This window comes from Aquarana catesbeiana, linkage group LG11 (genome assembly GCF_042186555.1).
Source record: "Aquarana catesbeiana isolate 2022-GZ linkage group LG11, ASM4218655v1, whole genome shotgun sequence".
NCBI lineage: Eukaryota > Metazoa > Chordata > Amphibia > Anura > Ranidae > Aquarana > Aquarana catesbeiana.
In genome coordinates this window covers 16,908,800-16,936,754 of record NC_133334.1, presented here as the reverse complement: position 1 = coordinate 16,936,754, position 27,955 = coordinate 16,908,800, and the positions used below count along the sequence as shown (strand labels likewise).

Below are 27,955 nucleotides of genomic sequence, written 5' to 3'. Positions count from 1 at the left end.
TTTCAATTGTGGTTGCTCCTGAATATATAGAATTTACAACCAACTTTTATCAGTAAAAGCAAAACAGTTAATTATTTTGAATAAAAAAAAAAATAAGCAAAATGCAGTACGACATGATGATCGATCATAAACCACCATTCACTAATCTGGTTATTACTAGCTGTGATCTGTTTGTTAGGAGTTAATGTAATTGTTCAGTTCATCATTATTTGTTACATTACATTACAAGTATGAGTATCAATAGCCTTTTATTTTTTTGTTTAGGTTACATACTTTAAACAGAGCATGCCGGTGACATTCGGCTTCTCAGGGATCCTCCACCCAGCCATGAGACAGTTGACGGTGAAGACTCCTCCGATGATGATGTCTCCATCCTGAACATATTCATAATCCTCGTACACAGGTACAGTCTGGAGGTGACAAGCTGGTGATAGACTGCAGATAGCAATCGGGCATAATGTTAAGCACAGAAATAAAATAAGCCACATAGTTCTTACCAAATGAAATATTTCCATAGATCTGAACAAATGCAGAAGAAAAAATCTGTACATGACACTGGATGGTGGGAGCTGCCGTGTCTGTCGGTGCAGAAGGTCGGAGCTCTCTGTGCTCAGTTTATAAAGACGTGTAGTGCAGAGATTTAGCACCTCGAGTTTATTTAGCCGTAGCAAAGAGGAAAATAGGCCTTTGTATTTTTATTAAAACACATAATTGCTTCAAAGTTACCATAATAAAATAAGTTAAAGCTTTTTTTTTCCGTTAAAATATATAATGTGCTAAAGGCTTTATTTGCTCTCTTTCTTTTTATACTTCTTTGTCTGTTCTGTTTCTTTTGTCTCTGTTCACCTGATGCTCTTAAAAGTTCAAAACATGATAATAACATAGCATAAAAAACTATGTGAATAATATCAGAATTATTGACAGCTAGGGCAATCCATTTTGTGATGATTGGACAGTCAATGTCAAAGTGATATTGCCACCTACCTGGTCCGAGGCCGAAGTGCTGAAAGGGCTTCCCTTGCAGCTGAGTGCAGAGCGCCCCTGAAGGTAGTAACAGGGAGTACTATGTTCAAAGAAGCAGGGGTTGCCAACTGCGACAGGCTGAAGAGTTGAGGAGATGTCCGCTGGATGGCAGCTGATGAGCAGGGTGCACTGCTGGGCAGGAGTCCCTCGGAAGTAGCAGATGAGACTTGGCGGAAGGGAGAGCCAAGAGCAGAGTCAGGAGCTAGGCCAGTAGTCATACATGGAATATCAGCCAGGGGCAGTGGTCCATCCATTAGGGGCGCCCCAGGCTCTGCCCCCTTTCTCCACGCCACCCCCCTATATGCAATGGATGGATTCATGCATAGCCGTCAAGGCCACCCCCTATTCATGGATCCGGCCCCTTTCAGGTCACCGGGTGCATTCGTTACAGTGGCCAGGTTTTTTTAAGCACCTGATTAGAGCCAGAGGCTCTAATAGGCTTCAAAATAGGGTGGGCTCAGAGAGCAGAGAATGCGCTCAGATCCCACCCAGGTGTGTTACAACAGTGAATGAATATTCAAGAGCAGGAGAATGGGAGGCCGCTGCCACTGAGCAAGGGAAGCCACTGGTGATAGGGTAAGTGCTACTGACCGACCGGGGGGGTTGGCATACTGTTTGCTGCCCCACCAAAAAAATTTCCACCAACCGCCACTGGACAGGGGTAAAGAAGTAAGCAGAGTCAGGAGTCAGCCGGGGACATACACTGGTAATCAGGCAGCAGCGGAGTCAGAAGAGCAAGCCAGAGTTCGTGCATGGATCAGCAGGCAGAAGCGGAGTCAACAGAACAAGCCAAGGGTCAAAGCCAGGAATGGAGACAAGACAGGTGAAAGGCAAGCTGAGTCAGTAACAGGAAATCCAATAGCAGGAACAGGAACACAGGAACTCACAGGGGAGCTGAAGATCATCCAGCAACTAGTGGCTCCTGCTGCTGGCTTTAAATAGGCCACTAGGCGCCAGAATCTGTCACGCATTGCGTGCATCGTGGCGCATGAGTCTTTGCAGCTGTTTGTGCCTGTGCGTGTTCTCTGACAGATATGCACTATATTGCATTCATGTTCATACATTTGGTGGTTGACAGGACTCTCAGAATGACTTAGATGTAATCCAGAACTCTCTTAGGTACTTAACTGCAGTCAGTTAGCACTGCAGTGGTAATGCAATTTAGAATATACCCATATAAATGTATAGGAGATTACCACACCAACCATATTCAGTATGCAGCGGGAAGAATCAAAAACAAAAACAAAAAACAAAAGAGCTGCCTAACATATCTACACACAAGCATTGATTTTCATCTTCCACCATTGTAGTCATGTAATAGGGTTGTCACCCTTTTTCTGCAAACATATGGAACAGAGCGGGGGGGGGTGAAGGTAGTAATTGCTTAAAAGGCTAAATTAAAAAATAACAATTCAATAAAATAACATTATTATTATTATTATACAGGATTTATATAGCACTAACAGTTTAGTATAGTTACAATACAATTCAATTCAATACAAGAGGAATCAGAGGGCCCTGCTCGTTAGAGCTTACAATCTAGGGGCAAGGGTCAAGACAAAAGGTAATAACTGTCGGGGATGAGCTTATGGAGAAAATAAAAGTACAGTTGTTAGGTGGGGGCAGAATAGGCTTCTCTGTAGAGGTGGATTGTCAGGGATCGTCTAAAAGCAAACCGAGTAGGAGATAGTCGGACAGGTTGGGGTAGGGAGTTCCATAGGATAAGAGAGTCTTAGGAAAAGTCCTGTAGGTGAGCATGGGAGGAGGTGACAAGGGAGCTAGAGAGCAGGAGGTCTTGGGAGTAACGAAGGGAACAAGTAGGTTGGTACTTTGAGACTAGGTTAGTGATGTAGCTGGGTTGTGGATGGCTTTGTAAGTTGTTAGTATTTTGAATTTAATTAGTTTGGTGAGTGGAAGCCAATGGAGGGATTGACAGAGAGGGGTAGCAGACACTAAATGGTTGGTAAGGTGGATGAGCCAGCAGGGAGTAGCAGTAGTCGAGGTGAGAGATGACCTGGGAGTGAACTAGGAGCCTTGTGGCATCATTGGTTAGGAAGGGGAGTATCTTGGGATGCTGCGGAGGTTAAGGCGGCAAGATTTGGACAGTGAATAAATGTGGGGTCGAAGGGATGGTTCAGAGTCAAGCATTACACCTAGACACCTAGAAGTGGGCTTATAGTTGTGCCATTGATCTTGACAGAGAAATCAGGGGAAAAGGCACGTGGGGGGAGGAAAATATATGAGCTTGGTTTTGGATAGATTGAGTTTGAGGAAGTGGTGTGAAATCCAGGCTAATATGTGTGTTAGTAAATTATTAATGTGTGGGGAGATTGAGGGAGTGAGCTGATGGGTAGAGATATAGATTTGGGTGTCCTCAGTGTAGGAATAGTATTGGAAGCTATGGGCTGATCAGCTGACCCAGGTAGGAGGTGGTGTAGATTGAGAATAGGAGAGGTCCAAGAACAGAACCTTGGGGACCCCGACAGAGAAAAGAAGAGGAGAGGAGAAAGTAGAATTGTAAGTAACTGTAAAGGTGCTGTTCGATAAGTAGGATGAGAACCAGCGAAGAGTACAGTCATGGAGAGCAAAGGAGTGCAGTTTTTTGAGGAGGAGGGGGTGGTCCACTGTGTCAAATGCAGCAGAGAGGTCCAGGAGTAGGAGTACAGAATAGTGTCCATTGGATTTAACCATTACCAGATGTTCAAGGAGTTTGAATAAAAAGGGAGTAAGGAGCTGGGGCATAGGTTGTTAATATTGATGGGGTCCAGTGAGGGCTTTTTAAGGGTGGAGGTGACTAGTGCATGTTTGGGGAAGATGCCAGAAGAGAGGGAGAGATTGAAGGTGTGAGTTAGAGACAGTAGGATAGAGCCGGAGAGTGACATTTGTGAAGGAAATCTTACGTTCAACTCGAACATCGGGCTCATCCCTATCTGTTAATAATGGGCGATCTCCTGGGCAGTGAGTGAGTTAGTGGGTGGAGGCGGTGGAGGACGAAGTAGAGAGTTGAAGGTAGAGAAGAGTTGACAGGGCTGGGATGACAAGTTGTTAATGAGAGTAATAAAATATAATTTCATTTCAGGTTCATTAGTTAAACTATAACTAAAGGCACATTTTTTGGGATGTTTTGGATAAAATAGAGAGGGATTAGGAAACCTGTTAGTTTTTATTACTATCTGTACCCCCACTAGGGAGATTCCCTCTCTCTATTTGTCCTGTTTACCATTATCATTAAAAGTGAAAGTACTGTAAATGAAAATCCCAAATTTTGGGTTGTCCGCAGAAAAGAAATAGAGTGGAAATCTTCCAATGGGGACATTAGTTCTAATAAACCTGGGGGTCCCCAAAGAATTCCTTTATTTTGTAGGGATTTCCTCTCACTTCCTGTTTGGCAGGAAATTAAGAGAAATCTCCGCAATGGGACACAGATGACGAAAAAATTCTGACAGGAGTTGTAGAGCTCCCTTGCTCTATCCAAAATGAAAAAAAAAAGGTTTTCCTATAGTTCTACTTTAAGTTAATCATTTTGTTTTGTCATATTCGTTGTTAGAGCGATTAGTTTTCGGAATTTGTTTCATGTATTGAGATTTGTTTTGTATATTTGTTGTTCTGAATCAATTTTTTTTTCAGGAGCTATTTTGGAAAATTGGATAGATTTGTTTTAATATGTTCATTACTAATACACACTGTTTGGTTTTGGATGGAGGAAGATCTATCAGAATCTCTTAATCATAACATAACGAATGGAATGAAATTAATTTTGGATTCATTCATTATGTTATGATTTGAAGATTCTTATGGCTCCATCTCCATCCAACCCAAACAAAATATGTAGGAGTCATCTTATTTCACTTTCATACCTTACTGTATTGTGATATGTTTCCATTTTATATGTAGTGCATTTTTTATAAAAATATTACTGCAAAATAAAAACGAAATAGATGTGATTCAATTTGGATCATTTGCATAGTCGTTATGTTTTTTTTATATTCAAATTAAATGTATTTTGTTAGAATTTATTTTGGATTCATTGAAATGCTTTACTATTGTGATTATGAGATTTAGTATACCTCTGAGTAGTGAACATTTCATCTGCATTTCGATTAATAGTGAAACGAATTGTCTATTATTTATATGTTCCCCTATCCATGTAACGAATCTCCTAGTTGTTCTATTGGAGTCCACATGGACATTCCAATACATAGGTGACATGAGAAATATCACAGGATATGCACTTCTTGATCTCATTTGACTTGGCTGTACTTGTAGAACTAAATACAGTACAATTTCTTTCTTTATGTTTTACTATCTTACAAGGGATATATCATATATATATATATATATATATATATATATATATATATATATATATATATATATATATATATATATATATATATATATATATATATATATATATATATCTTTTACATCTGAAAACCCCCTTTGGTCCAAAAAATGTAACAGTTTTTTTAGGGAGTCTGGTTTATACATAAATATATATACATCAGTTTGGTTCTTAAAGTTTTTGCTCTCTTATATACAAACTTTATTTTTTTGGGTCGTACTTTGGCTGGCATTGTATCCTTTAATAATATAGGCCAATGTCTCTTGACACTCTTTTCTACAACTTTGTTCTGTCTGCTGTAATCTGTGATACGAGCCTTGTTGATCTGTTTTTGTTTTTTTTTGTGTGTTTTTTTGTAACTTGCACCATTCTTTCTCTACCCATTTGTTTTACTGTTCACTTTGTAATTTTTAGGACCTCTTTTTTGTACCTTTTTTTTCAAACCTTTCTATAAGTATATCTGATTGTACTTCAAACTCACTCTCTCAATCACAATTTCTCCTGACTCCAGTAATTGGGATTTAAAGATACCCCTTATCTATTCTGGGTCGTAGGGATGTAGCTATTGTGGTCAGTATCTTTAAATATATTTTGGCATGTAGCCTTTCCCCTTGCTTGTAAATGACCAAATTGGAACATTATTATTACTATTAATATCAAAAATATTAATATGTTCTATAAAATCCTCCAATGTCCCAGGTGTGTCCCCCTATATAACAAAAATATCATCTATATACCCTTTATACAACCTGAGATTAGGCCAGTCCTTGCTCTATATATCTCTGCTTCCTGCCATAAATTCATAAATAAGTTAGCTACACTAGAAGCATATTGCTTATATTGTATTTTGGACTTTGGATATTGCACAATTATTTTGCTCGCATTGTCATTGATGTATGTTATATTAAAAGTGAATAAATAAATAAAGTAAAGTGACACTTTCAGATATCAGCACTTTATTAGAGATTTTCACCTCAAATTATCTTTGCACGTTAAAAGTTATCAACTTTTTTACTTTTTGATTTATTTTTGAATGTATAATTGTATTGGTAGATGATTTTTTTTATTATTACACAATTCACTGTTGTCTATTAATTTACACAGGATTTTTTAAACATGGAACTTCATTTATTTTTTCACTAAAAGGTTCTATACACCCATAGATTTACATAAATATCTACATTTTCTTTTTGTCTTTAGATAAAAGATAGTTTATATATTTCTTTTACTGTGCAGATAGACTTTTGTGTTCAGTTCTGGCCTACAGAAAATTATAAAACATTTTGCAAGGAACATACAATACAAGAGACCACTATTTGAAATCAGTATGGCGAATATCTCCACAGCCAACGTGTATTTCCCTTTGGTGCTCAGATAGGCCGGGATCATGGCAATCCAGACATTGCAGAACACCAGCATGCTGAAGGTGATGTATTTGGCTTCATTAAAACTGTCCGGTAATGTCCTGGCAAAAAAAGCTATAATAAAACTAATAGCAGCCAGGATCCCCATATAACCCAGGACAGAGTAGAACCCGATAACTGACCCTTCATTACACTGAATGATGATCTTCTCCTGGTATGAATGTGTGTCCAATTCCTTGAAGGGAGGAGAGATGGACAACCAACTAACACAGATTATAACCTGAATATTGGAACAAGCTAAGACTATACAGATGGGCAGTTTTACTCCAATCCATTTTCTCCACATGCTGTTGGGTTTGGTGGCTTTGAAGGCAATGCAAACCATAATAGTCTTGGCCAATACAGAAGATACGGCTATTGTAAAGAGAATTCCAAAAGAAATTTGGCGTAGCAAGCAGGTTACATCCACAGGATGACCCAGGAAGAGGAACACACAAAGGAAACCCAACATGATGGAGACCAGGAGGACAAAGCTGACACTCTTGTTATTGGCTTTCACAACTGGTGTGTCCTGGTGTAAAATAAAAATAACGAGAACTAGAAGAGTCTTCCCAAAACACAACAGTGAGATGATTATAAAAACTAGTGAGAGCATGTCATCAGTGAAGGAAAGAAATTCTGATTGTTTGGGAATACAGCGAGTTTTGTTTTCATTTGGCCATTCATGATTGGGACATCTCATGCAGTTTTCACTATCTGGAAAACAAAATAAAATCAATGAAAACTGTGATCACTTCCCTTGTCTTGGTTTACTTGTATGGGGGTAATCAGATATTAATATTTATGAATTATAAAAAAACTAAGGGGCCATTACCAATAGAGTTAATGTTTGAAGGGTGGGTATATTATAAGGATGTTCATCACTACTTCACCCCTTGAGGGACCTGGTTAGGTGAAAAAATTTTAAAAAAAGTAATTAGAGTTCAAGATCATCGCAATTTCGGGGGAATGTGCAATTGGCAGTTTCTATGTGAAATCAAGTTCACGGAAACTGGACACACATCCCTATCAATAACAAAAAAATTAGCTTGTGAAGTTGCTTGTCTAGTTATTTCTCTTAAAAAGCAACACCTTGATAAACATTACACCCCACCAATATTTGAGAAGCTTTACCTGTAATATTTGAAATTTCTCCATATGCACACAAGACACAGCTATGACAACAATATTGTATGGAGAAGCCGGGAACTTTCCGGTATCCTGGCAGACAACTTTCTGAGCATTGAGATTTTGGAACCTAACAGAAAGCAACATGTTGTGTTATATTTGAAAGGTCAACAATCTTCTTAATGTATTTCACACAAATAGAGCTTTCTTTTGGTGGTATTTAATCACCCCTGGGTTTTTTTGATTTTTTGCTAAACAAACAAAAAAAGACACAGTTATCATAGTTTGTTATAAAATTTTGCAAACAGGTAATTTTTCTCCTTCTCTGATGTGCGCTGATAAGGCGGCACTGATGGGCACTGAGAGGTGGCACTGGTGTGCACTGATCAGGAGGCACTGATGAGGTTGCACTGATAGGCAGCACTGAAGGGCACTGAGAGGTGGCACTAATAGGCGGCACTGAGAGGTGGCACTAATGGGCACTGATAGGTGGCACTGATGGGCACTGATAGGCACTGGTAGGTGGCACTGATAGGCAGCACTGATAGGTGGCACTGATGATGAGGAACTGATGTGCACTGATTGGGGCACTGATAGGTGGCACTGGTGTGCACTGATGGGCACTAGTAGGTGGCACTGGTGGGCACTGGTAGGTGGCACTGGTAAGCATTGGTTAGCAGTGTTTGTGTTTTCTGAGTGGGACCGATGTCCCTCTTATAGAAGCCGGTGTTCTGCTGAAAAAGTTCCCCTCGGCGGATAAGGACCCCCCTCTAGTGCGCAGGCGCAGCGCTTGCGCAGTAGGAGTCGGCAGAAATAGCCGAAGCCGAATAGAATAGAAATCAGCTGTACACGGCGCCTGTTTGAGGGCCCCTCAGCCCTTTACTCCGATCTGTGATCAGCTGCGTGCCAAGGGCTCGGTGATCACAGAGCACGCTGCCCGTGCCCCCTGTGGGCAGCACGAGCATGGGAGGACATACATGGATGACCCTCCTGGCAATCTAAGCCCATGCTGTTGCCGTTTTTTTCGGCTATATTGCGGGCGTGAAGTGGTTGATGACAAAGTTCCATTGAGGGCTGAAACATGTAGCATGCTTGCTTTCTGGATTTTTACCTCTGCCTATACTAAATTAATAGATTCTGTAAATGATCTGAGTCACTGATTGCATTTTTTTCAAAAGTTCTGAACCTACACTGGAGCGAACCATTGCCACATCCCTATTATGAAGGAACTCAAGTGGTCTTCACAAAACTCCAACCTCATTCCTATCTATCACCACACCAGAGACAGAAGGGGGCTGGGAGATGTGAATTTTTTATGTGTACCATTGAAAGAGGAATGGAAAAAAGAGCCCTTGTTGTGAGGTCAATAGTTATGGTAAAGGTGTTTTACTTCAACCTTACCAGCGATGTAACTATACAGTACATGTAACTATGATTGTTGATAGTTATGTTTACGGTATATGAAGGACCCACATTTTTACCAAGCCTCCAGGCTGGGAGTTTTGAATCGTGGTCATTTTGCCCACAATTTCAAAATGCTCTGCTAAAATGACAAATCGCACAGCGCAAATTTCAGATATGTTCATTTTAATGGCACCTAAAACCGCGGCACGGTTCTGCCGTGATTTTCGCACGATAAAGCGTTCTGCAATCGAGGCAAAATGCATTTTGCAAAGCTTGTCGCCCCAAAATAAAGCTCAGGAGCTTTGCGTCAAGCTTCACTCATTGCAGTTTGCATTGATTTGCAGTGCGATTTATCGCTCGACAATAACAGCAGAACCACACCGGATTTTTAAGTGTCATTAAAGTGAATGCCATCTGAAATTCTAATTGTGAGATTTGTCATTTTACCAAAATGTTTTGAAATTGTGGAATGTGATTCAATACGCCGAGGTGTAAATGCAGCCTTAGTCTGTAGGTCCTCACAGCACCCCATGATGTTATATAGCCTCACCTGATTGTTCTTATTTTTCCATGTAATTTGCGTAGAATTAATTGCAATTTGCCAAAGACCAAACCTATCAGCTAGGAAATTTCCAACAGTTCTTGTAAACAAAGTCCTATTAACAACAACGTGGTTCTGAATAGTAAACTGTATCATCAATTCTTTATATTTACTGATTTGCTTATTTAATATCATTTTGAAGTACCAGCTCAACTGCAAAATAAAGATATTACATATCACTGCTACTGAATTACTACATATAACCCTTTTCGCTGCCAGAGTCGTTTTTTGAGTTTTTTGCACACATGTTTAAAAAAAAAATTTCGGCCTGAAGATTACTCAAAACTCCCAACCATTATATATTTTCTGAGAGCAGACACCCTAGAGAATAAAACAGTGGTAGTTCCAATTTTTATATGTCACACTTTATTACCACAAAGGTTTAGGGAACGCAAAAAATTTCCGTAAAAAACACACTAAAGTGAATTTTAGGGCAAACAAATGCAATAAACTACCCAAATTTTTGGTAAAGTATAAAAGACGAGGTTGTGTCGAGTAAATAGATTCCCAACACTTTCAACCTTAAATTTGTGTGCGCCCCTGAAATGGTGACTGTAATATTATGCCCAAACCATTTTGTTATGCTTTGCCATTATAATTTACAAGATCTTGTCAAGCTTGTAATTTTGGCTTACTTGTCATTTTGGCTTGAAACCTACAATTATGAAGGAATGCTCATACAAATGCTTGTACAGCACTATATATATATATATCATTGTGGTTTGGTTTGTCCTTTCCTGTTCCCTGTTCTGTAGGCCATGTGACAGGATACATGACTTATGACTCATAACCAGATGGTCTGTTGACTCTTGTAAGCACATGAAAAATGTATTTTAGGGGTTGCTGACTTGTATAACCATATATTTTATACCATACATACATACATCATTTACTAGCTACTCCCCCCTTCCCTCTTTCTATTGGTAAGTTGAGCCATATATAAGTTGGATACGCACCTAATAAAGGTAGACATTTTACGAATGCACAACCTGCCTCTCGTTTCATTTAGTGTCCCCAGGTATCTGAGGGCCCTGTTGGTGTACCTACAAGAAGGGTGGTCATCCAGAATACCTACTATTTCCTTTCAGTGACAAACTTCAGTTCCCTATATTTTCTATAGGTGATTCTTGAAAATCCCCCTATAGGTGTCAGTTTAATTTTACGGAGGAGGTCTTGTGTTAGAATTATCGCTCTCCCAGATCCATTTGATTCAAGTCACATAGCTCCCCTTGATAGTATAAATTGTCAAACTCTCTATCTTTGGTCTTTATACAACAGTAGATTTAAATTGGCCTCCCCGCTCACACCTCTATACTCTTTTATAGGTGACCCCGATTTTCCTCAGGCCTTTCATGAAAGAGAAGGTATCCTTAGATTGAGCTCTGGTGGCTTAACTACATTTGCATCTCTTAAATCAGGTTCACATTTTAAAACATTCTCCCAACCTCAAGCAGAACAGAATTTACCCTCCTCCGAGCACTTCAGATATCTTCAAATCCGACATTTCTTCCACAGCAGAGGTACACTAATGTCCCGTAGCACTCAGTTTGAACATATATGTGAGTTTATGTCTAGAGATAAGTGTATCATTTTTCACTTATTTATAGGCAACTCAATGAACTTTCTCTTGCTCAGAAAACTAAACCCATGGTCAAATGGGAGAGGATGTTGGAGAATATGTACAAAAACACAAGATCATTGTCCATTTGTGAAACCGCAATAAGGCTTCACACCAGATGGTACTTGACACCTGCTAAGCTCCACATCATCTACCCTACAGTATCTCCCCAATGCTTCCGTGGCTTCCCAGGCTCAGGCTCCTTTTTCCATATTTTCTGGAGTTGTAAATATCTTAAGCCTATTTGGCAACATGCAGCCACAAAATCATCTTCCATAGCATAGTGCAGATGTGTCTCTTTTTTACCTCTATTCCAGATGTTCCCATTCAGTGTCAGAGATTGATTTATACACTTTTCGTAGCTATTCATTGGTTGACACTATGACACCTTTCACACTGGGGCGGGGTGTGTTAGTGGTAAAGCACTACTAGTTTTAGCGGCGCTTTACTGCTGTTATAGTGGCACTTTTTGACCACTAGCGGGGCGCTTTTAACCCCTGATAGTGGCCAAAGAAAGGGTTAAAATCGCCAGTGTTGCGGCGCTTTGGCAGTGCTGCCCGTTCATTTCAATGGGCAGGACGTTTTGGGAGTGCTGTATACACCGCTCCCGCACTGCCCAAAAGATGCTGCTTGCAGGACTTTTTTTCCTGTCCTGTGAGCGCACCACCCCAGTGTGAAAGCACTCAGTCTTTCACACTGGGGGAGCATGAGAGGCACTTTTCGGGCACTTTACAGGCACTATTTTTAGCGCTAAGACGCCTGAAAAGCGCCCCAGTATGGGGTCTAAATTGGCTTTCCTCCTCCATTTTTTTGGTCACAAGTGTTGGCCAGGATGGAGATGATCAAATTAACAGGATGCATCCACCATACTTTGTATGATACCATGCATCTCTATGACAGGAAATAGGAGCACTGGGACACCCCTTTTTTGTAACCCATTGCGGTATATGTGTGTTAAATGTGTGTTAATGTACGATTTACTACGATTTGTCCATTACTCATCTCACCCTCTTGTTCTCCCTTTATATTACCCTCTACATTTTATATGAAGTTAGCAGATTCTTCACTCCCAATTCTATTTTATGTGGAACATCTCTATGTTTAGACGTTTCTTCTTTATTCACAATATGCATGTCTATCACCACCTGTATGTAACTTGATCTTCCAATAAAAACATTTGTAATAAAAAAGAGTTATTTCTCTCCCTCTGGCGTACGCGGCGATATGTAACATGTGTATCACAATCAACCTTTGCACACATAGGCACCCCTGATGCATGCGTTTGCGGTCGTATTGGCATATATGTGGGGTTGGGGGGGCTTTGACTTAACTTCACAAAAGGTCCCCTAAGTGATGTTTTTTTTCGGTTACAGCTTTGCTTTAATGAGACATGCAGGATCTGAAAGACCCCCCCAATAACTCCTCTGGGCTCCACGGAATGTTTTGCAATGCACATCGCATTGCAAAACATCTTTTCCTGGCTAAGCTAGCCAGAGACACAGAGAGCTTGACCCGGAAGTTGGTGATCTTTATTCCCCCATAGGGAGACATGCTGCCCTTGACCATTCTTATCGTCCCTTTAAGGTATACATTCCACATAACCAATTGTGGGGGGGGGGGATTGGGATTGATGTATCCTGCAGAGAGAATTGAGGTGAATACATTCACTCAGGGCAACAGCTGCCCCGAGTTTGAATGATGCCACCTCATTTAAGCCCTTTTTACATGTATAATGTATATATTTTTTTGATTGTGGTTTGCTATTTTGTCTGTTAATATTTATCATCAGTTTGATATGAGTACAAGACATGGTATTTATATTATTCAGAGACAATGCTAGGGTTTTTTCTCCCCTCCTTAGGCAGGATCAGCATTGTGACTCATCATGGGTGCTCCAGCCCATGTGCTTCTTGTTCCTTCAGCCATGCTATTATTCAGGCCATGGTTTGTCCACCGCCATTTTTTCAGCATGAGCCCCTTGGCGATTTCCTGCCATTGTGACATTTGAGGGGGCAGGCTTTGACCCTCACTTGGGCTATATAACCAGGTGCACCCCATATCCAGTCACCTTCCTATGTGGTTAGATCCAGCTGTATCACTCTAGATTGCCTTTGGTCTGCATGGGTCAAGGGTGACTATCTATGTCCATTTTGCATGATGCACTTTTGGCTGAATCTTTCAGCATGCTGTTGCACTTTTCTTTTCTTGTAATTGTTTTTTTTTCTTTGATGGATCTCGCTGGCCCTGAAGGTTTTTTACATCTAGGGTCACTCCTTAATTAGTTGTGGAGTTATGTGGTATGTACAATTCATCAATTAAACAAGAGGTGAAAATCAATACACAGTAGTGTCACTCTACACAATCACAGTAGCGCAAAGAACAATAATACTTATTCAAAAGTGTCCATACTTCAGTGTTTACTTTAACGTTGTTTACTTGATTGCCCTATAGTAAAACAGAGGAGGAGGATCATCTTAATGAAATCTTTGGGTCCTGCTGCTAAAGTATACAAAGAGCCAGGGTCAACCCATTTTTATTTTTGTGAATCTATTACAAAGTTCCTTACCTAGATTACCTGCCAGTAGAAGCGCTTCCTGTTGCAGAATGACAACACTAAAATGATGCTCTTCAAGCAGCAGCAGCAGCATTGTCCACCTGCTGTGCTTGCTTTTCAGTTGGCCATTGCTATACCTGATATTATGAACAGTAAGTTGCAGGTTGGTCATCTGCCGCAAATCATGACTTCTATAGTGTGGAGACTTATTATTACATGTAACTTAAGGATTCTACTAAAAGCCTAATATATATTTTTGGCCACATTTGTGGCCAGGAAAAAAAAAGGAGAAAATGGGAATACCTCCTAGCAAAGCACCTTGTCCACATGTTGATGAGGACAAGGGTCTCTTCTCCATAACCCTGGCTTGGTGATAGTGGGGGTCAGAGGGTGGGGGCGTTATTGGAATATGGAAGACTCATTGTTACATGTCACTTACGGATTCTAATAAAGGTCTGATCTATATATTTGGAAAAGGGGAAGAGGAGTGTGGTGACCCCCTCCCTGAACCATTCCACACCATGTGCCCTCAACATAGGGGTACCCCCTGGCAAAGCACCTTGTCCTCATGTTGATAAGGACAAGGGATTCTTCTCCACAAACCTGGCTTGGTGGTAGTGAGGGTCTGAGTTTGGGGGCGTTATTGGAATATGGAAGACTCATTGTTACATGTCACTTACGGATTCTAATAAAGGTCTGATCTATATATTTGGAAAAGGGGAGGAGGAGTGTGGTGCCCCCCTCCCTGAACCATTCCACACAATGTGCCCTCAACATAGGGGTACCCCCTGGCAAAGCACCTTGGAATCTGGAAGACTCATTGTTACATGTCACTTACAGATTCTAATAAAGGTCTAATCTATATATTTGGCCACATTTGTGGCCAGGAAAAGGTGGGGGAGTGTGGTGCCCCACTCCCTCAACCATTCCAGACCATGTGCTTTTAATATGGGGGTACCCCCTGGCAAAGCACCTTGTCCTCATGTTTATTGGGACAATGGCCTCTTCCCCACAACCCTGGCTTTGAAGTAATGGGGCCTGAGGGCAGGGAGCTTTTTGGAATTTGGAAGCCCCCTTTAAAAATAAGGGGGCCCCCCAGATACTGCCCCCCCATGTAAATGAATAACCCTCTGCCAATGCATTTGATTCACCTTGTGTTTGCATTTTTCTTCATCACCTGCCTGACCTGTAAGACAAAAATGATTTTGAGATGAGGGCAGAGCATGCTGAGCATAAACTATGAGTTCCACCGCACGGTATACGGGGTCTGAGTTTCTGTCAGATGAATAATCTCCAGAGTCTGGTAAATGTTCTTGACCCGTACAATTGTAAAGAGAAATATGATAAATATTTTTATATAAAGTATCTTTTTCTTTGATTCCTGACAAGCAGAAAAGTGTTGTCATCCACAGATTTTCAAGTAACTTGTCTTTTGGGCGGATCATTGGCTGGAAACCATCAACAAAATTCTTAAAATTCTTATCAGCTTCAGACCAAAAGTTCAAGGATAAGCTACAATTCAAAATTTCCAGATACTTTTCTATAAGAGCAATATGTGAGGCCCAATTGGGTGGAAGGATCAATGTTACATCCCTGAATAATCTTCTCATTGAGGATTGAAACATGGCATCATGATATGTTCCACAGAGTATGATCACTTTTACCGATGATTTCTCAAGGGTGCTATATGCACTTTCCAAATCACGACTTTCAGTAAATACATTGATACCAGTTCTTATTAGAAAGGCCACACAAATTTGTAGACGTGACAGAAATCGCAATAACCAAGATGACTCTATCTCCCCACTCTCATCCCCAGATGTTATTATTCCGACCCAAGTCCATCCAAAATGTCTCATAAGTTCTGATACATAACAATAAATCATAAAGTCATCTTGGACTGTGCGGTAAAAATTGGGAAAAGCAGCTCTGTCATTCAAATAATTATCCGTTGCCCCGTAACTGACCTAAAACACAGGGAGGCGTGTTTCAACATTGAGCCAAGAAACTTACATGAGATTCTAAGGGCCTGTGTATTAAGTGGTAAATGCCAGATGTACTACATATTCACCAAACATTCACTGCATATTCTTCACTGAATCCCAAATGGTATTACTTAAAGTGATATTAAAGTCTTGTTTTTTTTTTTTTTAAATAATAAACATGTTATACCTCTTCTTGGGTCCCTTTTCGGCTCTCCTTGCCCCTCCCTCCTGTCGAGTGCCCCCACAGCAAACAGCTTGCTATGGGGGCACCCGAGCTGCGGCTCCATGTGTCCATTCAGACATGGAGCCAAATTTCAGCCCCGCCCCCTCTCTCTCTCCCTGATTGGCTAACTGAGTTTGATGGACAGCAGTGGGAGTGTCAGAAACCATGAAATCAGGCCGAGACAGAAGTACAGTTACATCACACTTGTTTACTAATAAAAGTAAAAAGAACAAACATAGTCAAAACATAGTCAAAGTTCAGTAACCGGAACAGGTAGTCAGCCAAGCCAGAAGTCAGGAATCAATGTAGTGGAATGGCAAGCAGGATCTGGAGCCAGAAGGGATGCCAGAAAAGCCAGTCTTTAACAGGATCGCAGGAGATGTCTGTGATGTTGACCAAGGCGAAGGCAGAGATCCTCTGGACTGGATGGCTTAAGTAGGCAGGACTGACGAGCAGGATATCATCAACAGGTGAGTCACTGTGAAGAGATAGGAGCTGGCAATTAGCCGACAGCTGAGCGGCCAGCTCAGTGATGGAAGGGCTGAGCTCAGCCCTGAGAGGGAGCCAATGGTGCTGCTGCTGTATATCAGCCAGTCAGCAGGGATAGTCCCGGACAGCCGGGGCACTCGTGCACATCGCTGGAAAGAGAGGGAGCTTAGGTAAGTATTGGGGGGCTGCTACACACAGAAGATTTTTTATCTTAATGCATAGAATGCACCTTCTGCCTTTACAACCACTTTAACCCTTTTTTTTAGTAAAATATAAAAGATGGGGTTGCAACGAGTAAATAGATACCCAACATGTCAAGCCTTAAAAATTAAACTTTGGAACTCAACATTGTCTATAGGCATTGACAGATTATCAGGTTAGAGATAACCGTGAATGATGGCAATAGAAGTATTACTCTCATTTTCATGGTCATTACGTATGTAACATGTCTAAGGCAATTGTCATTTTCATTCCTAGGCCCATCCCCCACATGCATTTATGTTCTTATGTGTGTATACATGGAGGTGGGGGACTTTGACATTTTTTTTGTGTTTTTCTTGTTTTTTTTTTCCTTTTTTTTTCAATTAAATGTATTACTATTATAGAAGGGGATAATAGAACAGAATTTTGTGTGATAGCATATTGTAATGACAGATTCTGAGACATCAGTGGTCTGTTAGCAGACATGTGCAATTCGTTTAGTTCCGAATTTGTTTTTCGACAAAATTCGACAAATTTGTTCATTCGGAAATATTCGAATTATCTAAAACCCGTTTAACAAATTTTTCCAAATTTTGAAAAACCGAAAAGCCGAAAATTCTAAGATTAGGAAATTCTAAGATTCGGAAATCCGGAAATTCAAAAATTCGGAAATCTGAAAATCAGAAGTTCGGAAATATGAAAATAAAATCAAAAATCCGAAAATTCAAAAGAATGAAAATCCGAAAATAGGAACGAAAATTTGAAAACCTGAAAATTCTAAAATCTGAAATAACAACTAACTAATTAATAATAACTATTACTAACTAATAAATTATAGGTATTGGAGTTTCCTGTTAAATTTGGCTGTGAGGCTGGATTCACACTTACGCATTTTTAGTGCTTTTTGCATTTTGCAGATTTGCACTACAGTCCATTTACCATGGTTTCCTATGGAACACGTTCTGTGAAGTGAACGTAATGAATACAAATTTATCCGAAGTTACGAATTATCTGAAATAATGAATGGCGCATCTAAACAAATGGAACATAACAAATTAATACTAATAAATAATAATAATAACGTTTTATTATTATTATTTATTATTATTAATTCATTGCATTCCATTCATTTAGATGCATCATTCATTATTTCGGATAATTCATAACTTAGGATAAATTCGTATTCATTATGTCCACTAACAGCCAAATTTGAAAGGAAATTGCAATACCTATAATTTAATAGTTAGTTAGTATTATTTAGTTAGTTAGTTATTATTTAGGTTTTTCAAATTTTCGGATTTTCAAATTCTCGGATTTTCGGATTGTCGGATTTTTGGATTTTCGTTCTTATTTTTGGATTTTCGCTCTTATTTTTGGATTTTCGCTCTTATTTTTGGATTTTCGTAGTTTCGAATTTTCGGATTTTCTTATTTATTTTCGAATTTCCAATTTTTCGAATTTCCAAATTTTCAGATTCCGCATTTCTGAATTTTCACATTTCTGAATTTGTCTTTCTTTAAGACCCATTCATACAATATCATGGCTTTCTGCAATGCATGCATAAACCGGCACAACCAATAAATTAGAAGCAAAGCCAATACAGGTAAGATTAGGACACACAATGCAGAAGGCTCCAAACAAAGTCTCACATAGAAGCTGTAATGCAGAATACAGATCAACTCAGAGAGATGCAGCGCTGGCCATTGACACCCGTGTTCTTCAAAACCCAAAAACACCACATTATGTACTTGGGAATGTGCTCTCTCCTTTACGTCTTCCTCAGATTCCTGGCAAGCCGCATCTCTATTAACTTTAAAATACTCCCGTTGCATTTCACATTAGGAATCTTCTCAGAAACTCCTGCCTGACTGGGATTTTGCAGCCTCTAAACTAGCAAAGATATACCCAGAACATTCTCCTCTATGCTGGAGCCAGGCACATTAACCCATATCTGGTAGCTGCCCTATCATTCAAGCCTTTTGGTCCAGAGTATTCTCGCTAATTACTGTTATTACAGGGACCCAGAGCTCACCTAACCCTAAATCTGCTTTACTGGGCTTAGACATGAATTCCTGGCCAACCAGCTTCCATCCCAAAATCACACACATCTTCATAGCAGCCTGTAGCTGGAAAAATTTCGATATCCCCCCCCCCCCCGACTATACTTTCTTTATTCTAACTCTCAACGTACATGCCCTCTACGAATACTCCTTTGCTAGAGCTCACCTACTAATTTCCAAATTTAAACGTCACTGGACACCATGGCTTAGTCATCCTAACTGCTCCATCCAAACCTAATTAGATAAACCTTACTATGATGATCACCCCAGAACCACACCTGGAGCTCATGCCTAAAGCCTAGAGGTTCCTACTGAGAAATGGCACTTAAAAGTCAATTTCATTATGTCCCCTACCCGCTAACATGATCTGGCATACTATAATACTTACTCTATATGCAACATACTATATAGGCAAAGTAGTTTCTGTACCCCACGTAAGAGAAACCATGCCAACCTCTTACCCCCTACTTCCCCCTCCCCTCTCCTCTGTTCCTTCTCTTTCTCCTCCCCTAAGAACTTCTCTAGGTCACTTCCGATAAATATATATCCCTTCATACTCAATTATATGTTATGGTTTTACAACTACCTGTTACTGGTATTGACATGTCTAACAATGTATCACTACTTCTTTCTTTATTTTATCAGCAGCCCTGGGCACCTGTGGTGGTTGATAGGTTCTTGCACTCTTCCAGGGAGCCCAGGATCATGAGGCATGGCCCCCACAGTGAGAGCAGGAGGTGATCTGGCAACATTTTAATCTCAATAAAGACATATTGAACCAAAAAAAAACAGATAACACAGAACAGATGAGACTCAAATGAAGACAGACTAACAGAACAGCCCTGACACACCAGACTTGAGACATCATTCATGTTTTTATACTCACTTGCACGTGGTTATACACAGATAATATCTGGGCTATAGGCAGGGTTGTGGTTGAACTCTGGTCTCCAATAAAACCAGCTAATTTCTGGTGGTCTCGGCAGGAATAATTTGGGATAGTCTCTCCCGGTCCGGATAAAATCTGTAAAACACTTTTTATGGCTTTTCTGGGATCAGAACACGAGTCATAAAGATGATATCCTAGGGTCACATTAGGCAGGATTGTTGGGTTATTATTCACTTGGTCAATGGCAAAAAGGAACATTTGAAGCTTCTTGTAGTAATGATGCAGAGGTCTGGTAATATAATGGATTAATAAATTGGATACAAGAGGCCATCAGCTTTCTTACACCCTGCGGTTTATTAATAAAATGGAAACGAAGAGCTCTCATACCAACCAAATCACATTTCACACTTTCAAATTGAAATTCAGGCAAAGTTAGAAATCATTATGAATAACACATAAACTGGCTTACCAATTGAAATGAACTTCGGGTCAGCTATGAGTTTAACCCAAACCCAAGCTGTTTGCAGTTTACTGAATGGGAGAACTAAAGGTCTAGATTTGACCAGTTTGCCGGCCAGCCTCATCCTCCAGATTCTCTGCAGCCAGAAGTCATTATTTTAGAGGTGGTATTACAGCTGCCAGTAAATAATGACAGTTTCCTGTTGCCAGCCGGCTGGTTTCAAACTATAAACAAGCTGGCAGGCATCTCTGGTAATGTCATTGACCACATATGATGATGGCCATATGTGGCCAGTAATATTAGCCAGGATTCCTGGTTTGGTGAAATCCAGCAGCTGGCCAGAGAACTATCACTTGCAATTGGTGGGAGAGGATCATTGTGGATTTTGTCATCATCAGGGTTGCCAACCATCAGTTAATTCCTGTGATTTTACATCTGTCCATGAATGCTCTTTACAGATATGCAGACTTCATGTCCATAATGGACATTCACAGACAGATGTAAAAATCATGGATTTTTACAAACTGTCTGTGAATTTACTGATGGTTGGTAATTCTGGTCAATGTGGAGCATAGTCGCCATTGATTGTAATTGGCCAAGGGTTTACATTACTGGATAGCAGGGGTGACATTAGATTAATATAGTGGAATAAGTTTTCTTTAATTTTTTTATTTTGTTTAGAAACATAAGCAGGCTGGGGATCAGAACTGTCTTTAACCACTTCAGCCCCGAAAGGTTTACGGCACTGCGTTACTTTAACTACTTCCGGACCGCCCACAGTACATATACTGCGGCAGGGCGGCCCGGCTGCATGAAACAACAAACCTGTATGTTGTTTGCACTTCCTGGTCTGAGGCGCGTGCCACTGCCGACCCACGCGCACCACTGGCCGACCCGCTCCTACTGTGATTGGATACAGTGGGGACCAATCAGCTGGTCCATTGGCCAGGACATTTTTTTAGCACTGATCACTGTATTGGTGTCACTGGTCCCCAAAAAGTGTCACTTAGTGTCAGATTTGTCCTCTGCAATGTCGCAGTGCCGCTAAAAATTGCTGCTCGCTGCCATTACTACTAACACAACAAAAAGTCCCTAAATATATCCCATGTCTTTGGGATTGCTGGAATAAGCTGCTTTTAAAAGAAATCTCTGGCTATAGGACATGTTTTTCTCTTTTCCATCATCTTGATTGGTAAATATACATTTTTTGTGCAATTTAATACATGGGAAAATAAATCAAATGATTATCAAAATGTAAAATAATTCAATTTTTTCTGCATAGAATAAAATGCCCCCCTGAAGAAGACCACAAATAGAAGGGTTGAAACGCGTAGGGGTTCTATGTGGAACATTATTCTTTGGCAATAAAATGCAATTTGACTACAATTTCATATAAATGTATTTTCGTCTTGATCATTTTTATGTGAATGCCAGAGCACAATTTTTTACAACTCTTATGTAACTGTCAAATTGCTTTTTGATACAATAAAATATTTTAATTAAAAATCTTTGAACCATTTTTTGGCTGCTAAAAAACCCCATGAGGGAACCTCTCCATTTTATATATCCCATAGTTTGTAGAGGCGATAACTTTTGTGCAAACCAATCAATATACGCTTATTGGGTTTTTTTTTACTAAAAATATGCAGCAGAATACATATCAGCTTAAACTGATGAAGACATTTGATTTTTTACATATTTTTATTGGATATGTTTTATAGCAGAAAGTAAAAAATATTCTTTTTTTTTTTTCAAAATTGTCGCTCCTTTTTTGTTTATAGCGCAAAAAATAAAAAACACATAGGTGATCAAATACCGCCAAAAGAAAGCTCTATTTGTGGGGAAAAAAATTTTGTTGGGGTAAATCCTTCCGGGGTTAAAGTGGGTAACTGACAATTGCGCAACACTGCAACGTTGTACCCAAATAAAATTGATACACAATAGAGCTTTCTTTTGGTGGTATTTGATCACCTCTGCGGTTTTTATTTTTTGCGCTATAAACAAAAAAGAGCCACAATTTTGAAAAAAAAAAAATTTTTTTTACTTTCTGCTTATAAAACATACCCAGTAAAAAATGTAAAATATCACATTTCTTCCTCAGTTTAGACCAATATGTATTCTGCTACATATTTTTGGTAAATAAAATCCCAATAAGTGTATATACAACAAAGTAACCTAGGTTTTTTTTTGCTAAAACAAAAAAGATTGGGTTTTGTTGAATAAATAGATATCATACATGTCAAGCCTTAAAATTTTGCAAGCTCGTGAAATTACATAAAAACGTTGTTATCCAAATTTGAACATAGGTAATGCTTAAGCCCACAGAGGTCTCCAAACTACGGCCCTCCAGTTGTTTAGGAACTACAATTCCCACCATGCCTAGTCATGTTTGTGAATGTCAGAGTCTTACAATGCCTCATGGGACATGTAGTTCCGCAACAGCTGGAGGGCCGTAGTTTAGAGATTCTGAGTTATCATGCCATACCAACCTACACCAAGCCTGATGGAACATTAGTAATTGTTACACCTTGGACGCTCTTACGACCATTCAGGATGCAATTTTGGTGCAATTGGTGGTGTGATTCCTGTCTTTTTAGGCAACATACATATTGTGGAATTTTTTTAAGCAATGTTTGTTTATTTTCTTTTATAGAAATGTTTTTTGTTTGGATAAAGATGTTTAACTTTTAATCATGTGTATCTCAGTACCTGTAAAGTCCATTTCAATGTTTTAAAGATAGTCTTTTAACCAAACTAGGATGTGGCACATTTCTACCAACTTTGTATCCATGGTAACCACCCTGGGGTGATGCAAAAAATTAGTTTCTAATCATGAATAATGGAACTAGAATTATTGTTCTCACTCTGACGTTCATGGTGATACCTCACATGTGTGGCACAATTTATGTTGGCATACACATGCTCACCCTATGTTCTAAAATGCAGATAATCAAGCACACATCTGGTGAATGATAGTTCTTATGCTTCATGTACACTGGTAGCTCCCAAACTTAAGTTTTTGTTTTTTGCCAAAGCTCCTAAACTCAACTCCATAAAAGCCTATGGGGTTGATTTACTAAAGGCAAATAGACTGTGCACTCTGCAAGTGAAGTTGCTTCAGAGCTTAGTAAATGAGCAGAAGCTCTGCTGACTTCCATCATCCAATCATGTGCAAGCAAAAATGCTGATTTGTTTTATTTTCCTTGCATGTGATTGGCTATTCTTTGCAAAGTGAAGGTTCACCTCATCGACTAAGCTCTGGAGCAACTGCACTTGCAGAGTGCACAGTCTGTTTGCCTTTAGTAAATCCACCCTTATGTGTCCATGTACACGTAGGCTTTTAGTAGAATTTAGGAGCTGCTGTGTTTAGGTGAGGTTAAACCTCCCTCTCCTGAACAAGGAAGAATCACATTCAGAATAGGGATGTTTTGACTGCCAGCTGCAGGAAAAACACTACAAAAATGCACTTTGCCTCTTTGCAGCATTTTGCTTTTTCCCGCAGCCATGGCCGGGATAGGCTAGTGTACATGTAGCCTTAAACGGGAAGTGACATAATACGTGGCACTTCCAGGTTCATTATTTGCAGGGGGAATCAGGTAATGTATGTTGCCAGATCACCTCCTGCTCTCACTGTGGGGGGCCATGCCTCGTGTTCCTGGGCTCCTTGTAGAGCGGAGCAAGAACCTATCAACCACCACAGGTGTCCAGGGCTGCTGATAAAGCAGTACAACTGGTCCTGTTGTACTGGGCCCAGGCGCCATAAATAGAGGGGCCCAGGGCAGCTTTATTGTTATTGTTTGCCTAAATAAATGGATTTTAATGGATTTTACTAGACCAACCCCCCTCCCGCTTCTACTTGCTTACCAAGTCATAAATTACATTTCCCTGTGCCCCATCAGGTCAACCACCACAGGTGCCCAGGGCTGCCGATAAGGCAGTACAACTGGTCCTATTGTACTGGACCCAGGCACCATAAATAGAGGGGCCCAGGGCAGCTTTATTGTTCTTGTTTGCCTAAATAAATTGATTTTAATGGATTTTACTAGACCACCCCCCCACTTCTACTTGCTTACCATGTCATAAATTACATTTCCCTGTGCCCCATCAGGTCAACAGAGCGGCCCAGGAGATGGGAGCAGAAAAAGGACTTATTTTCATTTTTGGTGTGATGGCAAATAATGTCAGTGCTGTTGCTCAATTGAACACGGGGGAAGGGGGAAGGAATGGTGCTGTTGGGGAGGCCCAGTGAGGAAGGCTGTATGGGGCCCATGATTTCTATCAGCGGCCCTGCAGGTGCCATCTGTGGGGGAGACACTCTTCAATGAAAAAACCAAAGCTACTAGAGTGAGTGAGTGAGTGAGTGAGTGAGTGAGTCTCTAGTTAATCCCCACAAACACTAGTTAGGTGCTAGCCCAGCTTGCATGCTGTGTAACATAAGGAAATGATTCCGGATGGCTGCACTTCCACAAATCCTTTTATTGAAGCTTCATATGAAAAGTTGTTGACAGATGGTTGACAGATAGAGCAGGGGACAAAGTGGTAGATCCATCTACCGCTTTGTCCCCTGCTCCACCTGTCAACCACTTGTTATATGAAGCTTCAATAAAAGGATTTTTGGAAGTATAGCCATCCGGAATAATTTCCTTATGTGGGATCAAAAAATTGATCTAGAGCCGCCCAGATCACTCTTTATTTGAATGCCCTTTGCTAACTCTAAAGTCAATAGCAAGCTCACGGCCGCAAGAGTTGGCTTTTACCCCTTGCATACTGTACTGATTATAAGCGTACATTGGTGGGCAAGACGTTAAATTAAGTTTGGCTTTCTAAACCCTACAACAAAGAAATTTATGATATGCAAAATGCAGCAATACATAACAACCAATTAGTAGCAGCCATTAATTTACCATACTACTATTAGCTGTATATTGGTAAAAAGGAGAGACTGCAACTCTTGAATTCATCATTGCTCCTTGTACTGCCCAGCCTGAGTGTCAATAGAAACGTTTTTTTTTTGTTTGTTTGTTTCCAGTTACCTACTTCATACAGAACATGCCAGTGACTATCAGCTTCTTGGGGACTGTCCACCCAGCCATTAGACAGTTGACGGTGAAGACTCCTCCGATGATGATGTCTCCATCCTGAACATATTCATAATCCTCGTATGCTGACAGAATCTGCAGGTGACAAGCTGATAATAGGCTGCAGATCGGAATCTGGCATAATATAACACAAAGAAATACAATTTGCCACATTGTTTTCACCCAATAAAATGTTTCTATAGACCTGACATGAACCAATGCTGAGTAATAGGCTTTACACCACACTGGGCAGTGTGCTCTCCGGTGTCTGTGCAGCAGGTCAGAGGTGCTCTGCTTATAAAGACATGTGTTACCGAGTTTTACAAACCTTAGAAAGAAAAATAGATCTTCCTATTGTTAGGTAAAGCATATGTCTGCTTGAGAGTTACCTGAAAAAAATATTCTTTTAAATGGCATTCTAAAAGCTGTGCAGTAATTGTATTTTTCTTTTTTTTTCATATCAACTTGTCTGTCTGTCCACCATATGCATAGCTCCCAACTGTCCCTGACTTGGAACACAGTCCCTCTGTCCCTCTTTCCTCCTCATTTGTCCCTCATTTTGGTCTGATCTATATAGTTGTATATAAAATGCACCACTAAGCTATCAAAAAGTGTTTCCCAGTGCTAAACCTTTCATCCTATTTCTAAATTGCTGCTTTTGTAAATTTCAATAGCCAATATAAAGGAATAGTAGTTGTAAAAAAAGCACTTGTGGGTTTAATCAGTCATTTTTTTTTTACAATTACATAGCTGTGTATGGTTTTAGCCATAAAGGAATAAAGAGCCGAATTAGGAACTATGACCAGGATAGATTTATATTGTTTTTTTTTTTTCTTTCTTTCTTCCCCCCTCCTCCTCTATCTTTGGCCCTCCTACCAATTTTTTTTGGTGCGGGGTGAGATGCCTGCCCCTAACGAGGGGAGAGAGAGAGAGAGAGATAGAGAGAGGGAGTTAAGCTATGTGGAGGTGGTGAGGGGGGGGATGGGAAGAAGGGTGGAGGGTTTGGCACCCGAAGCGTAGTAGTGGGTTGCGAAGTTTGTCCATATATAACCAGGGTGCAAAACATTTTTTTTTTTTCACATGGTATAAGTTTTATCTTAACCATGGCCACTAGTGGCCTCTTATATTATATGAGGCTGGGTAAATACATGGAAGTAGGAGAGGGGATTATCCCTTTTTTTTCCACTCCCTTTTTTTTTTTTGTCACTTAGAGTTGAGGAACTAGGCCATGAAGACCGATATACACAATTATGGATAATCAATAAGGTATTTATCGGCGTATAACACACACTTTTTTCCCCTTAAAATCAGGGGAAAATCAGGGGTGCATGTTATACGCCGATCCCCCACTGACTGTGAGTGGAGCGATCGCCGGCTGCCGATATACATAGATAGCCGAGTATACTCTGCTAGGTTTGGCTAGCTCCGCTCACAGTCACACCCAGTCCCGCCCTATGATGGACAAAGGGACTGGGCGTGACTGTGAGTGGAGCTAGCCGAACCTAGCCGAGTACACTTGGCTATCTGTATATGGGCGGCACTCGGCTCTGCTCACAGTCACACCCATCCCGAGGGACTACTAGAGGAGCCGAAAGTGGCCGAGGGCCGCCGAGATACACAGGACCGGCTCTGTGTACTCGGCGGCGCCATTTTCAAACTGCAGTGACGCTGGTAAGTCACTGCAGTTTAACTGCAGCCTGGGCAAGGCTGCAAATGGACACTTACAAAGCTGCAAATGGACACTGACAAAGCTGCAGATGGGCACTGACAAGGCTGCAAGGCTGCAAATGGACATTGATAAGGCTGCAAATGACTGCAAGGCTGCAAATGACTGCAAGGCTGCAAATGACACCAAGGCTGAAAATGACACCAAGGCTGCAAATGACACTGGACAAGCATGCAGAAGGATGCTGTGCAAGGCTGTAGATGGACCCTGATAAGGCTGCATTGATGGTCATTTAAATGTAAGTTTTTTCCTTTAAAACATTTTTTTCCTTAAAATTCCCCCCTAAACTTGGGGTGCGTGTTATACACCGGCGCGTGTTATACGCCGATAAATACGGTATTTAATCACATGGCACTTTTTTGTTGTTGTTGTTTGTTTGTGTTTGGAGTGTCACTTAGAGTTGAGGAATTAGGGCAAAAATTTATAAACCTATTACAAGACAATTTTATGGTCCAGTTTATTGAGGCCCCGACTAGGAATGACGCTCTGCTGGACCTGGCAATCTCAAAATAATGGTCAGTGAGCATAAATGCAGTCTGATCTGTGTCCATCTGCAGCCTAATCAGTGCCCATCTTCAGCCTTGCTCCTCACTGCAGCCTGATCAGCATCTGCAGCCTTGCCGAAATCTCCTGAGTACTTGGCTCGGCGTCACGCCCAGTCACGCCCCTTGGCCCGGATCCTATGATGGACTTAACGCTGGTCCAATGGCGGGACGTCAATGCTAGGAGCTGTCCAGGGGGCGGGACTGAGCGTGACTGAGCGTGACT

General features: G+C 40.5%; 1 protein-coding gene across 1 annotated transcript; it reads right to left on the bottom strand.

Moving 5' to 3' along the window:
• Positions 1–5,595: 5,595 nt before the first annotated feature.
• LOC141111670 (vomeronasal type-2 receptor 26-like) lies at positions 5,596–27,028 on the bottom strand. The gene is made up of 6 exons (XM_073603819.1): positions 27,017–27,028; positions 25,421–25,596; positions 19,921–20,212; positions 15,741–16,043; positions 7,906–8,029; positions 5,596–7,488 (listed from the first exon to the last, which is right to left on the bottom strand). Exons 1-6 carry the CDS (start codon positions 27,026–27,028, stop codon positions 6,581–6,583), a joined length of 1,815 nt encoding a protein of 604 aa, XP_073459920.1. The 3' UTR covers positions 5,596–6,580.
• Between the last annotated feature and the right edge of the window lie 927 nt (positions 27,029–27,955).